Source organism: Pseudophryne corroboree, chromosome 11, assembly GCF_028390025.1.
Source record: "Pseudophryne corroboree isolate aPseCor3 chromosome 11, aPseCor3.hap2, whole genome shotgun sequence".
In the NCBI taxonomy this organism is placed as follows: domain Eukaryota; kingdom Metazoa; phylum Chordata; class Amphibia; order Anura; family Myobatrachidae; genus Pseudophryne; species Pseudophryne corroboree.
The window spans coordinates 257,626,217-257,641,146 of NC_086454.1; the positions used below are offsets into that span (position 1 = coordinate 257,626,217).

The 14,930-nt window shown below is 48.6% G+C and overlaps 1 protein-coding gene across 2 annotated transcripts in view; it reads left to right on the plus strand.

The window, feature by feature from the left end:
- Positions 1 to 5,319: 5,319 nt before the first annotated feature.
- Positions 5,320 to 14,930, plus strand: part of HEATR3 (HEAT repeat containing 3) — a 211,355-nt gene continuing 201,744 nt past the window's right edge. For both annotated transcript variants that reach the window (XM_063945350.1, XM_063945351.1), the window contains exons 1-3: positions 5,320 to 5,481; positions 7,826 to 7,998; positions 8,106 to 8,193. In XM_063945350.1, the coding sequence (XP_063801420.1) occupies positions 5,347 to 5,481; positions 7,826 to 7,998; positions 8,106 to 8,193 (396 nt within the window). In that variant the 5' untranslated portion in view covers positions 5,320 to 5,346. The remainder of the gene's footprint in view (positions 5,482 to 7,825; positions 7,999 to 8,105; positions 8,194 to 14,930) is intronic.

The following is a 14,930-nucleotide window of genomic DNA, read 5'->3' on the forward strand; positions in this document are numbered from 1 at the left end:
GTCTTCGCATTATAACAAAAGGTCATAGGTTGATTCATACAGGTGGGCTGTGACTATTTCCAACTGCTCAGGTGGGTGGGAAACTAGGTTTCCCGCCACATGGATAATAAAGTGCAAATAATAGCAAATGTCCATAAACTTCTTATGTCCATAACTATTCGCACGAGCGATTAATCTGCTTCAAACCAACACCGGAATATTGCTAATTAAATACTCTTCCGATGGATACTAAACACCACTGTATAACCTCTGTCTGACCCTTCGTATCAAACAAAGAGGGATCTCTTTGTCTATGAACATGCTACATTAACTAAACTTTCAGATTCTATCAAAGGGACCATAATCTACAAAATACATTATATAGTTAAAATATGTTACGAACGAGTCGCCCGCCAGACGCACATAAACTTTACCGTAAATGCGCATACCGTGCGCCTGCGGGTGCACGCAACAGCGAGTATGCGCACGCACGGGAGAGCCCATGCACTCGCAGCGGGGACACGCATGAGGTGCAAATATGGCAGTGTGTAGCGTGATATTTTTCTGACTTTGACATGGCAAATAGGAAAACCCCAATAGTTCCTGTATAATGGTTGCACAATGGCCCTCATTCCGAGTTGTTCACTCGCTAGCTGCTTTTAGCAGCATTGCACACGCTAGGCCGCCGCCCTCTGGGAGTGTATTTTAGCTTAGCAGAATAGCGAACGAAAGATTATCAAAACTGCTACTAAATAATTCCCTGCAGTCTCTGAGTAGCTACAGACCTACTCCTAGGTTGCGATCAGCTCGGTCCATTTAGTTCCTGGTTTGACGTCACAAACACGCCCTGCATTCGGCCAGCCACTCCCCCGTTTCTCCTGCCACTCCTGCATTTTTACCTGGCACGCCTGTGTTTTTTAGCACACTCCCTGAAAACGCCATGTTGCCGCCCAGAAACACCCACTTTCTGTCAATCACACTACGATCACTCGAGCGTTGAAAAAACGTCGCTCAAGCTTGTGTAAATCTACTAAGTTTTGTGTTAAATAACTAAGCGCATGCGCATTTTCTACCTAATCGCTCTGTTGCGAAAAACGGCAACGAGCGAACAACTCGGAATGACCACCAATGTCTCAATGACTTTTATCATCCTTTAATTTACTGCATGTTGTTCCTTTGCCTTTTAGCATTTGCTTGATGCTTTTTGTGTCTGTGGGATAAATTTACTAAGATGGGCGTTCTGTTTAAGATGGGATGTTACCCATAGCAACCAGATTCCAGGTATTATCTTCAACATCCCATCTTAAGTAGAACTCCCATCTTAGTAAATTTACCCATGTATGACTAAAGGTACACAGTAGGCGATGTGCTCTATGAGCGACGTCGCCTAGTGTTTCCCCTCTTGGGACGGGGCGGTCAGCGGCAGTGCGTGCACGCTGAGCGATATGAAGCATATCGTTCAGTAACGTCATGCCGCGGCCGGGCCATGCATGCAGTTTTTGGACGACAGTCCAAATTAGGCTGCATGCATAGCCGACAGCGTGGGTAGTTAATGACACGCATCACTTGTTGTCGTCGGCGCATACACACTGGCCAATATCAATTTTCACACTTCCTGAGCGACGTTGTTTACTTTCTCGACAAGTGTGTATGCACCTTAAGTAAGCTGCAGCTAGAGGGTAAGAAAAATTATAAAATTAACATTCAGGTAAATGAGGAATACCAATCATATTGAAAACATGGACTTCCACACACGTGTTAATTAAGTGAATAGTATCCCTAATATGGTTATGTATAAAAATGATAGACTACTTTGGTTCCAGTAATTGTGGTTAGCAAGATTAAAAAGTACTCCTTCGACTATGGAAGATGGGTGATTGTTGGTGCACTTCACAAATATTCAACCATGACATCCAAACTCCAATGTTTTTTTGGCGCATTATGCTTCCCTGTGGTAAATCTCCTGTAGTGTCCCATTGTCCTGCAGATACCTAGGAAGGTGACACAGTACACCACATTTACTATAATTGTATGTTTTTGGACAGCAGGCTTGTGGCACTGTACTTAGTTTCCACCCTAATATTGTTCCTCATCTTTAAATATTACGAATGAGTAGGTGGGGGTTGCAATGATTTTAATGGTGGCAGGAAGGCATAAGCATTTTTATAATGGGTGCAGTGTGTATGGTGCACATGTGCCCCTGAGTCTATGGGGACCCACACCACACACCCCGCACCATATTTATTTATTTATTTACCTCTCCAGAGTCCTGCTACTGATGCCAGAGAAATCATTTGGAAAATAGTGCTGTGGCCAGTTCCCCGGTGATTTGCACATGCGCAGCAAAAAATTGTCTCCAGTAACATGGCGGCTGTCATGTTTTCACAGACCCGCGCATGCGCACTAGAGATTAGTCTCCATGAACACGGCGGAAGCAATGTTTCCAGAGTCATTCACTTGCACAGAGTCTACGGTGCTGTAGAGAGGAGGGGCCCACAGAAGAGGAATCTGCACACGGCTCCCCTCCTCTATTAAGCTGCCACCTACAGGGGTTGCTTTCTGCCCGGTTATACTTTAAGCATACCTCCCAACTGTCCAGATTTTTGCGGGACAGTCCCTTTTTTGGGGACTGTACCGCTGTCCCACCCGCGGGCCACAGTGTCCCGTGGTGGACAGTTGGGAGGGTCCTGTCAGCCAGAGCAGCGGTGAATATATACTTTGTGCATGCGTCCAGCGTCTATTCACTAGAGATGGAGGGACAGGGGGCATGCCAGCAGCTCATAGAGCGCTGGCCATGCCCCCATAGTGATGGAAAATGGTGGCATGGCTCACAATTGCGGCACTCCCACAAAGCCACGCCCCTTTTCTATATGCCACACCCCTTTTAGCAGAAGTATCCCTCTTCCACTTCTAGCAATGTTAGGAGGTATACTTTAAGGGGCCTATTTATTATTATGTTTTAGACATAGTATTTATAATTTCTTATCCCCGCTTGTTGCGCAATAAGAAATTATGTACCACCAGAATGTATGAAAAAACACGCGCAGGGACAGTGGCTCCTAATGCAGTCACTTTACTGTCTCATTCGGTGTCTGGTCACGCTACTGTGTGGTCAGCAGACCACACATATGCAAGTGATCATTACGGAGGAGGAACATTTTCCTGGAGTTTTGTGCATGCGCAGTAGGGGGACACATGATCAGTAGACTCTAGCACAGCGCTAGAGTTTACTAGCGACTGCTGGCATTTGGAGGAGGCCGGACGGAGTCTGCTCATGGGCCTCCTCTTCTCTTAAAACGCCCCTGCGCCCACCTGTGCTGCACCCCTCCCCCCCCCCATTGACTGGATCGCCCAGCAGCCAGTCCCTGAGCCCAGCGCTGTCTGTGACTGTGTGTTGTTGTCCCTGCTGCTGGGTATCTGCTGCTGCTGGCGCCGCCGCTTCATCATCTCGCCGCTCCCCGCACTGGATGCATGTCAGACCGCAGTGCCAGATCTCAGGACCTCTCCCGGGATAGGCAGGGATGGAGCTGCGGAAGAGCTGTGTGTAGATGCTGGATGTGGAGGTGTGAGGAGCTGAGCCAGTGCACAGGTGCCTGCAGGGTGAGTGTCACTTGTTGCTGCTGTGAGCTCAGTGACCCCTGCGCTCTCCACACACACACACACAGCAGCAAAACGGTGAGCAACACTGTGGGGGCATATGTGGCACTGTGGGGGCATATCTGTATCTGGCACTGTGGGGGCATATCTGTAGCTGGCACTGTGGGGGCATATCTGTATCTGGCACTGTGGTCACATGGCACTGTGGGGGCATATCTGTATCTGGCACTGTGGTCACATGGCACTGTGGGGGCATATCTGTAGCTGGCACTGTGGGGTCATATCTGTATCTGGCACTGTGGGCACATGGCACTGTGGGGTCATATCTGTATCTGGCACTGTGGGGTCATATCTGTATCAGGCACTGTGGTCACATGGCACTGTGGGGGCATATCTGTATCTGGCACTGTGGTCACATGGCACTGTGGGGGCATATCTGTAGCTGGCACTGTGGGGGCATATCTGTATCTGGCACTGTGGGGTCATATCTGTATCAGGCACTGTGGTCACATGGCACTGTGGGGGCATATCTGTATCTGGCACTGTGGTCACATGGCACTGTGGGGGCATATCTGTAGCTGGCACTGTGGGGGCATATCTGTATCTGGCACTGTGGGCACATGGCGCTGTGGGGGCATATCTGTATCTGGCACTGTGGGGGCATATCTGTATCTGGCACTATGGGGTCATATCTTTATCTGGCACTGTGGGGGCATATCTGTAGCTGGCACTGTGGGGCATATCTGGCACTATGGGCACATGGCACTGTGGGGGCATATCTGGCACATTGCAGTGTGGGGGCATATCTATATCTGGCATTGTGGGGGCATATCTGGCACTATGGGCACATGGCACTGTGGGGGCATATCTAGCACTGTGGGCACATGGCACCCACTATCTCCCTGTGACCCCAGCCTCCTCAGTCACCCTCTATCTCCATCACCTCTGCCACCCAGTCACACACTTTCTCCCTGTAACTGACAATCTCCCTGGACTCCTGGGGGTACTATTGTGTGGCCACGCCTCTTCCTTGTGAGACCACACCTCTTTTAAAATTTGATCCCATCAAGGGGCGCTAAATTTGCTTACCAAAAAAAGTAAGCTCGGGCCGGCCCTGGGGGCGGGGCAACCCGAACGGGGGCATGTCGAGGGTGCGGTTGCGGCAGCTGCGTGACGGGGTGGGGGTTAGGCGCCGCTTAGCGTGTGCAAAAGAATAGCATATGGGACAGATGATTTACACAGGTTCTGTGGCTGGCGAAAACCAGGTGAAATTCAGGCTAGGGTTTAGCCAGCCACAGAACCTGTGTAAATCATAGGTGCCCCAGATTAAAGGGTTATTATGAGCACCCTATTTAATCTGTTATTACTCTTTGAGTGAATATGTTATAGTGCAGTGGTAGGCAACGTTTGGCATTGCAACTGATGTAGAACTACACGTCCCAGCATGCACTGCCACAGTATTAGGTTTCCCTACCAGCAAACCTGTGGCAGTGCATTCTGATACGTGTAGTTCCACAGCAGCTATAGTGCCACACGTTTCTTCCTACCACTGGTTATTAGTATATTTGATGTTCTCTCAAGTAACAGAAGCTGGCCTGGAAGTGTGCTGCTGCACAGACTAGTAGGAGTGGACGAGCAAATTAGTCACGAGTAAGTTCGGAAGTTTGCCGTATGTCGATAAAGTTTGTTGAAGAAAAAAAAAACTACCGTAATGTAATTGTATTTTGTTGTCAATAAAGTTATTCGAAATTTCGAAGCACCCTGGGAGGAATGACTATGGGGAAGAGCAGAGCTCGAAGGTTCAAGCAGCCCGGATTCTCCCCTACGTCCCCCGTCACACAGCCAGCAGAGGCCGGAGAGCAGGAGGACAGTGAGGCCCTGCAGGCCGGAGACTTGCTGCAGAAGGTCTGGTCTGGCTGCATGGCATCGTGTGTTCTGCTCTTACCTACTGTGCCAGTTCATGTAGAACACGTGCCTGGCTGCTCTGTGCCTCCTCCCTCCCCCCATGCTGCCTGTAGAGAGAACCTGTCATAGAGCACATTAGTCACTTTCAGGGACTGTCACTGCAGCTTTTACATGTGTCTTACGTGTAACACTAATGTCCCAGCACTGCGTACCTCATACATTGCATTAGTGCAGTCTTATCTAACACTTGCAAGTATAGCAGTCATATTCTGTTGTACAGCAGTAATACTGTGTAAATGTAATCACTCTGAGGGTGCAGCTGGTGGTCAGCACCTCCATTCATGTAGCCTCTCAGGGTCAGCTTCCTCATGTCACTATCCTTGCTGCCAGTGCCCCTGGTCTCAAGTCTCTAAAACTGGGTACACACTGAGTGATATGTTGTCTGTGTATCCTGATATGCACTTGTCCACAATTGTTGGCGACATCATCCGGTTTGATGTGTTGTTAATGGAGGACGGAACAGTGATCATTCCGTAATTCATTAACATTGCTCATTGTGTACCCAGGTTCTGATATGTTGGTCCAGGCTGTACCTGGCTTTAGTCCCTTTCAGAGACACAGACTCTGGGGCCAGATAAAATTACCTGCAGTGTTTGTGGGACGGAGCTATTCAGTTTTTCTACATTTTCCCTCCACAGTAACCTATAGGTTCTGTGTAAATTGTCAGAAACTCTGGGTTTTCCCACTTGTTAAACCCAAGAGGTTGCATTAGATACAGATTTTCACTTAGCCGCTCCTGAGGCTGTGAGGAAAAGTGCACCCTCTGGGGCTTAAAGTGCGGAGTAGCGAGTCTTAATTGAAAGTCCCCTGACCATTAGCTGCTGGGTTTCATTGGATTTGTCCCCCTATATACTCGACCCTTCACTGGGTATAGTGGGGTCAGTTTAATTCAGCACAATATAAATAGTGCGGGGAGGGAGGTCCTGGAGCGGTTCAATTAAGTGTGCTGCCTCCTAGGGTGCAAGCAGAAATCTGACTAAACTGCTGCAATGCTGTGTCCTGCCTTTAGTGCGGTGCAAACAGCGTTGCTGCAGACACTTAAGTCGGAGAATGCCCGTGACTAAACACCCGGTTTAAGGCGCGAGAAATGGCAATTTCCGACATAATAGCGCGGTCAATTGAAAAGCTCCGGGACCTTCTTCCCAGCGCAATTCATATCGAGCTGATTTGAATTGACCACATTGCTTGCTAAACTACCCCTCTCCTACATTTTCCATCAAGACATGGGACGTCACTATTATTCTTTTTACATTTTATATATAAGGCGCCACAAGTGTTTTGCAGCGCCGTACATACAGCACACATTACAACAATACTGGGTACACAGAACTAAACATTACAGTACACTGAATTACTGAAACAGAGCCCAGGTAACAATTAGCACCACAATTCTCAGTATACAATACAGCTGAGATTTAAGGAAGCAAAGGAGTAATTGGCGTACTACTAGGGGTGGCAGCCGTTAAGAGTTAAACAATAACGAGCGGGAGGAGATGTGGTATAGACAGTCGCTGAGTAGGAGAGAGCTGTAATTGACATGTTAGAGAATAGGTTTGTGAGAACAGGAGGGAAGAGGGCACTGCTCCAAGGAGCTCACAATCTAGGAGGAGAGGGGAGACAGGTGGCATGAGGTGCGAACAAGCGGAAGGTGACCTGATGGCAGGAAGTAAGCGAGGCAGAGGTGGCCAATGCATAAAGCAGGGGGTTGGAAGAGTGGCCTCGAGACTAAAGGGCCCTACACACTGTTCGATATATTTGAAAGATATGAACGATGTCATTCATAAATGAATGATAAATTGTTAATATCTTTCAGTGTGGGTGCTTCAACGATGAACGATGCGCATGCTCGCAAGCGTTCATCGTTGAACGATCATGGTTTAAACATGCCAGTCAGTTTAGACGATATAGATGTCTGTACTCTCATATCGTCCAAATTGGCCATCGATATTGTTCAGTGTGTAGGCTTTACATTTTTGGTGGAAAAATCGACCATTATATCGATGGTCGATAATATTGCCAACATCGCTCAGTGTGTAGGCCCCTTAAGTTATGCGGAAGGGTAGGCTTTGACTCTACAATTACATTTGTCTGCTTCATATCTAGCTCATCAGTTTTTACTCTGAACTGTATCTCAGCTCTGTCAGTTTCTCTGTGTTTATATTTTCCCTTTATGGTGCTCCGAAAACTTTGTCCTCTTAAAAATAAAAGATGATAATAACAAAAACTCAGTAGCGTATAATATATCATGGGAACCCTCATAGTTCACCATGTTTTTTTCTCACAGCTGCAGAGCCCTTGTCCAGAAGTTAGGGAATTTGCTTGTGCTAGTATCTCCAAGCTTGTGGAACAGAAGCAGGTCATCCCTTCTCTCCTGCAGAGAGATGCCATTAGATGCCTTGGACCGCTCCTGCTTGATAAGTGTATGTCCGTACGAGAGACGGCCGCCGGTGCTTTACGGTAAACTACACTATCCTACTGGCTTATCATCCCTTTGTTAGATTTAAGATTGTTCTTGTTTTGAGCAATTGTATTTGTTTCCCATTTGTGGGTTCTCTTCCTTTTAGGAACCTGAGCACATGTGGAGGCTTTGAAGTATGTGATGACATGGTTACCAGGGACATCATGACCCCATTAGTGGCTCTTCTGAGAGAGGTTTGTCAGTTCAGTTTTTTTTTACATTGTTTGAGCTTGTGTTTATTGAGGTGCTCTAGTTATTCCTCTATTACACAATACTGTTTTCTATATCCAGTGTGAGAAATGGTGATTCGCTTTAGGAAGCTATTTTCTCTAACGTCCTAAGTGGATGCTGGGGACTCCGTAAGGACCATGGGGAATAGCGGCTCCGCAGGAGACTGGGCACATCTAAAGAAAGCTTTAGGACTAACTGGTGTGCACTGGCTCCTCCCCCTATGACCCTCCTCCAAGCCTCAGTTAGATTTCTGTGCCCGACGAGAAGGGTGCACACTAGGGGCTCTCCTGAGCTTCTTAGTGAAAGTTTTAGTTTAGGTTTGTTATTTTCAGTGAGACCTGCTGGCAACAGGCTCACTGCATCGAGGGACTAAGGGGAGAAGAAGCGAACTCACCTGCGTGCAGAGTGGATTGGGCTTCTTGGCTACTGGACATTAGCTCCAGAGGGACGATCACAGGTCCAGCCTGGATGGGTCCCGGAGCCGCGCCGCCGGCCCCCTTACAGAGCCAGAAGAGCGAAGAGGTCCGGGAAAATCGGCGGCAGAAGACGTTCCTGTCTTCAATAAGGTAGCGCACAGCACTGCAGCTGTGCGCCATTGCTCTCAGCACACTTCACACTCCGGTCACTGAGGGTGCAGGGCGCTGGGGGGGGGGCGCCCTGAGACGCAATAAAACATTACAGAAATACCTTACATGGCAAAAAATGCATCACATATAGCTCCTGGGCTATATGGATGCATTTAACCCCTGCCAGAATATACAAAAAACCGTGAGATAAGGCCGCCGAAAAGGGGGCGGAGCCTATCTCCTCAGCACACTGGCGCCATTTTCCCTCACAGCTCAGTTGGAGGGAAGCTCCCTGGCTCTTCTCTGCAGACAGAAAGGGTTAAAAAAAAGAGAGGGGGGCACTAATTAGGCGCAGTATTAAAACATACAGCAGCTATAAGGGGAAAAACACTTATATAAGGTTATCCCTGTATATATATATATAGCGCTCTGGTGTGTGCTGGCATACTCTCCCTCTGTCTCCCCAAAGGGCTAGTGGGGTCCTGTCCTCTATCAGAGCATTCCCTGTGTGTGTGCTGTGTGTCGGTACGTTTGTGTCGACATGTATGAGGAGAAAAATGATGTGGAGACGGAGCAGAGTGTCTGTAACAGTGATGTCACCCCCTAGGGGGTCGACACCTGAGTGGATGTACTGTTGAAAATTACGTGACCGTGTCAGCTCTATATAAAAAAACAGTGGTTGACATGAGACAGCCGGCTACTCAGCTTGTGCCTGTCCAGACGTCTCATAGGCCGTCAGGGGCTCTAAAGCGGCCGTTACCTCAGATGGCAGATACAGACGCCGACACGGATACTGACTCCTGTGTCGACGGTGAAGAGACGACCGTGATTTCCAGTAGGGCCACACGTTACATGATTGAGACAATGGAAAATGTTTTTATACATTTCTGATAATACGAGTACCACCAAAAAAAGGGGTATTATGTTCGGTGAGGGAAAAACTACATGTAGTTTTCCTGAATCTGAGAAATAAAATGAGGTGTGTGATGATGCGTGGGTTTCCCCCCGATAACAATTAATAATTTCTTAAAAAGTATTGGCTGCATACCCTTTCCCGCCAGAGGTTAGGATGCATTGGGAAACACCCCCTAGGGGGGATAAGGCGCTCACACGCTTGTAAGAACAAGGGCTCTACCCTCTCATGAGAAGGCCGCCCTTAAGTATCCTGCTGATAGAAAGCAGGAGGGTATCCAAAAAAGGTATTTACACACATACTGGTGTTATACTGCGACCAGCTATCGCCTCAGCCTGGAGGTGCAGTGCTGGGTTGGCATGGTCGGATTCCCTGACTGGAAATATTGATATCCTAGATAAGGATAGTATATTATTGCCTATAGAGCATTTAAAAGATGCATTTCTATATATGCATGATGCACAGCGGAATAATTGCCGACTGGCATCAAGTATAAGTGCGTTGTCCAATTCTACCAGTAAAATGGTCAGGTGATGCGGATTCCAAACGGCATTTGGAAGTATTGCCTTTGAAAGGGGACATTTGGGGTCGGTCTTTTAGACCTGGTGGCCACGGCAACAACTGGGAAATCCACGTTTGTACCCCAGGTCGCCTCTCAAAATAAGACGCCGTATTATCAGGCGCAGTCCTTTGTTGGCAAGCGGACAAAAGGTTCCTCTTTTCTGCTCGTGACAGAGGGAGAGGAAAAAGGCTGCAGAGATCAGCCAGTTCCCAGGAACAGAAACCCCTTCCCGCCTCTGCCAAGCCCTCAGTATGACGCTAGGGCTTTACAAGCTCAGGCACGGTGGGGGCCCGTTCTCAATGAATTTCAGTGCGCAGTGGGCTCACTCGCAAGTAGACCCCTGGATCCTTCAGGTAATATCTCAGGGGTACATATTGGAATTCGAGACGTCTCCCCTCGCCGTTTCCAAAAGTCGACTTTACCGACGTCTCCCTCTGACAGGGAGGCAGTTTTGGAAGCCATTCACAAGCTGTATTCCCAGCAGGTGATAATCAAGGTACCCCTCCTGCAACAAGGAACGGGGTATTATTCCACACTATTGTGGTACCGAAGCCAGACGGCTCGGTGAGACCGATTCTAAAATCTAAAATCTTTGAACACTTACATACAGAGGTTCAAATTCAAGATTGAGTCACTCAGAGCAGTGATTGCGAACCTGGAAGAAGGGGACTACATGATGTCTCGGGACATCAAGGATGCTTACCTTCATGTCAAAATTTACCCTTCTCACCAAGGGTACCTCAGGTTATGGTACAGAACTGTCACTATCAGTTCAGACGCTGCCGTAGGGATGGTCCACGGCACCCCGGGTCTTTACCAAGGTAATGGACGAAATGATATCCCTTCGAAGGAAGGAAATTTTAGTTATCCCTTACTTGGACAATTCCCTGATAAGGGTAAGATCCAGGGAACAGTTGGAGGTCGGTGTAGCACTATCTCAGGTAGTGTTGCGGCAGCACGATTGGGTTCTCAATATTCCAAAATCGCAGCTGGTTCCGACGACTTGTCTTCTGTTTCCTAGGGATGATCCTGGACACAGTCCAGAAAAAAGGTGTTTCTCCCGGAAGAGAAAGCCAGGGAGTTATCCGAGCTAATCAGGAACCTCCTAAAACCGAACCAAGTCTCAGTGCATCAATGCACAAGGGTTCTGGGAAAAAATGGTGGCTTCCTACGAAGCAATCCCATTCGTTAGATTCCACGCAAGAACTTTCCAGTGGATCCTACTGGACAAATGGTCCGGGTCGCATTTTCAGATGCATCAGCGGATAACCCTGTCACCAAGGACAAGGGTATCCATCCTGTGGTGGTTGCAGAGTGCTCATCTTCTAGAGGGCCGCAGATTCGGCATTCAGGACTGGGTCCTGGTGACCACGGATGCCAGCCTGCGAGGCTGGGGAGCAGTCACACAGGGAAGGAATATCCAGGGCTTAGGGTCAAGCCTGGATACATCACTTCACATAAATATCCTGAAGCTAAGGGCCAGTTACAATGCTCTAAGCTTAGCGAGACCTCTGCTTCAAGGTCAGCCGGTGTTGATCCAGTCGGACAACATCATGGCAGTCACCCACGTAAACAGACAGGGTGGCACAAGAAGCAGGAGGGCAATGGCAGAAGCTGCAAGGATTCTCCGCTGGGCGGAAAATCATGTAATAGCACTGTCAACAGTATTCATTCCGGGAGTGGACAACTGGGAAGCAGACTTCCTCAGCACGACCTCCACCCGGGAGAGTGGGGACTTCACCCAGAAGTCGTCCACATGATTAAAAAACTCGACAGGTATTGCGCCAGGTCAAGAGACCCTCAGGCAATAGTTGTAGACGCTCTGGTAACACCGTGGGTGTACCAGTCAGTGTATGTGTTCCCTCATCTGCCTCTCATACCCAAGGTACTGAGATTGATAAGATGGAGAGGAGTAAGCACTATATTCGTGGCTCCGGATGGGCCAAAAAGGACTTGGTAACCGGAACTTCAAGAGAGGCTCACGGAGGATCCGTGGCCTCTACCTCTAAGAAGGGACCTGCTCCAGCAAGGACCCTGTCTGTTCCAAGACTTACCGCGGCTGCGTTTGACGGCATGGCGGTTGAACACCGGATCCTGAAGGAAAAAAGGCATTCCGGATGAAGTCATCCCTATCCTGATCAAAAGCCAGGAAGGATGTAACCGCAAAATCATTATCACCGCAATTGGCGAAAATATGTTGCGTAGTGCGAAGCCAGTAAGGCCCGACGGAGGAAATTCAACTGGGTCGATTCCTACATTTCCTGCAAACAGGAGTGTCTATGGGCCTGAAATTGGGGTCCATTAAGGTTCAGATTTCGGCCCTGTCAATTTTCTTCCAAAAAAGAACTAGCTTCAGTCCCTGAAGTTTAGACGTTTGTAAAAGGGGTACTGCATATACAGCCTCCTTTTGTGCCTCCAGTGGCAATTTGGGATCTCAATGTAGTTTGGGTTCCAAAAGTCACATTGGTTTGAACCACTTAAATCTGTGGAGTTAAAATATCTCACATGGAAAGTGGTCATGCTGTTGGCCCTGGCCTAGGCCAGGCGCGTGTCAGGATTGGCGGCTTTATCCTGTAAAAGCCCTTATCTGATTTTCCATTCGGACAGGGCGGAATTGAGGACTCGTCCTCCGTTTCTCCCTAAGGTGGTTCCAGCGTTTTCACGTGAACCAACCTATTGTGGTGCCTGCGGCTACTAGGGACTTGGAGGAATCCAAGTTGCTGGATGTTGTCAGGGCCCTGAAAATATGTTCCAGGACGGCTGGAGTCAGGAAATCTGACTCGCTGTTTATCCTGTATGCACCCAACATGCTGGGTGCTCCTGCTTCTAAGCAGACTATTGCTCGTTGGATTTGTAGTACAATTCAGCTTGCACATTCTGTGGCAGGCCTGCCACAGCTAAAATCTGTAAAAGCCCGTTCCACAAGGAAAGTGGGCTCATCTTGGGCGGCTGCCCGAGGGGTCTCGGCTTTACAACTTTGCCGAGCAGCTACTTGGTCAGGGGCAAACACGTTTGCTAAATTCTACAAATTTGATACCCTGGCTGAGGAGGACCTGGAGTTCTCTCATTCGGTGCTGCAGAGTCATCCGCACTCTCCCGCCCGTTTGGGAGCTTTGGTATAATCCCCATGGTCCTTACGGAGTCCCCAGCATCCACTTAGGACGTTAGAGAAAATAAGAATTTACTTACCGATAATTCTATTTCTCGTAGTCCGTAGTGGATGCTGGGCGCCCATCCCAAGTGCGGATTGTCTGCAATACTTGTACATAGTTATTGTTACAAAAATCGGGTTATTATTGTTGGGAGCCATCTTTTCAGAGGCTCCTCTGTTATCATACTGTTAACTGGGTTCAGATCACAAGTTATACGGTGTGATTGGTGTGGCTGGTATGAGTCTTACCCGGGATTCAAAATCCTTCCTTATTGTGTACGCTCGTCCGGGCACAGTTTCCTAACTGAGGCTTGGAGGAGGGTCATAGGGGGAGGAGCCAGTGCACACCGGTTAGTCCTAAAGCTTTCTTTAGATGTGCCCAGTCTCCTGCGGAGCCCCTATTCCCCATGGTCCTTACGGAGTCCCCAGCATCCACTACGGACTACGAGAAATAGAATTATCGGTAAGTAAATTCTTATTATTAGCTTTGTTAGCTTGAGTGTAAAATATATATTAAACCTAATTTCTCTTTCATCCACTAGGGACACTGGAGATCCATCTTAGACATTAGGGGTGTTAAGTCTGTGAACCGGAGGTGTGGCACGGTTCACAGACTTCACACCCCTAATGTCTAAGATGGATCTCCAGTGTCCCCTAGAGGATTCAGAGAAATGGATTTATCGGTAAGTACCAAAATCCTCTTTTCTATTTCGTCCAAGAGGATGTTGGGGGCACCAAAAGAACCATGGGGTATAGACGGGACCCGCAGGAGACATGGGCACTTTTAAGACTTTCAAAGGGTCTTGACCTGGCTCCTCCCTCTATGTCCCTCCCCAGACCCAGTTTAGTTTAGAAAATGTGCCCTGCGAGACGGAGGCACTCGGGGGAGCTCTACTGAGTTTCTCTGAAAAGACTTATGTTAGGTTTTTTATTTTCAGGGAGGTCTGCTGGCTACAGCCTCCCTGCTTCGTGGGACTGAGGGGAGAGCAGTCTAGACCCACTTATGAGTTTCAGGGCTCTGCTGCTGCTGACAGGATGCCTCCGCACCTGAGGGGAGATGAACACCGGGTACTCTCGGATGCTCGCTCCCACAGCCTGCCGTCACCCCCTTTCAGAGCCTGAAGTCAGAAGACAGGCGAGTATGTAGAAGAAAAGAAGACTTCTCTTCACTAAGACGGCAACACAGAGGTACCGCAGAGCGAGTGCACAGTGCGCGCCGGGCTCCCATACAGTACACACTGCTGGGCGCTGGGGGAGGGGGGGGGGGAGCGAGCCCTGGGGAGCCTGTTTACCTCAGAAAAGCTGGCTAGTGGGACTAAACCCCCGCCAGGATAAATAAATGTATATTTAAGCGGGACGAAGCGCGCCATTATGGGGGCGGAGCTTCTTCCTCACTGCTCTCTCGGCGCCATTTCCTCCTCCACACAAGCAGCGCTGGTCCTTCCTCACAAGCAGTAAGTACCAGGGGCATAAGAAAGCGAGGGGGGCAGAATTAATAGATAAATATA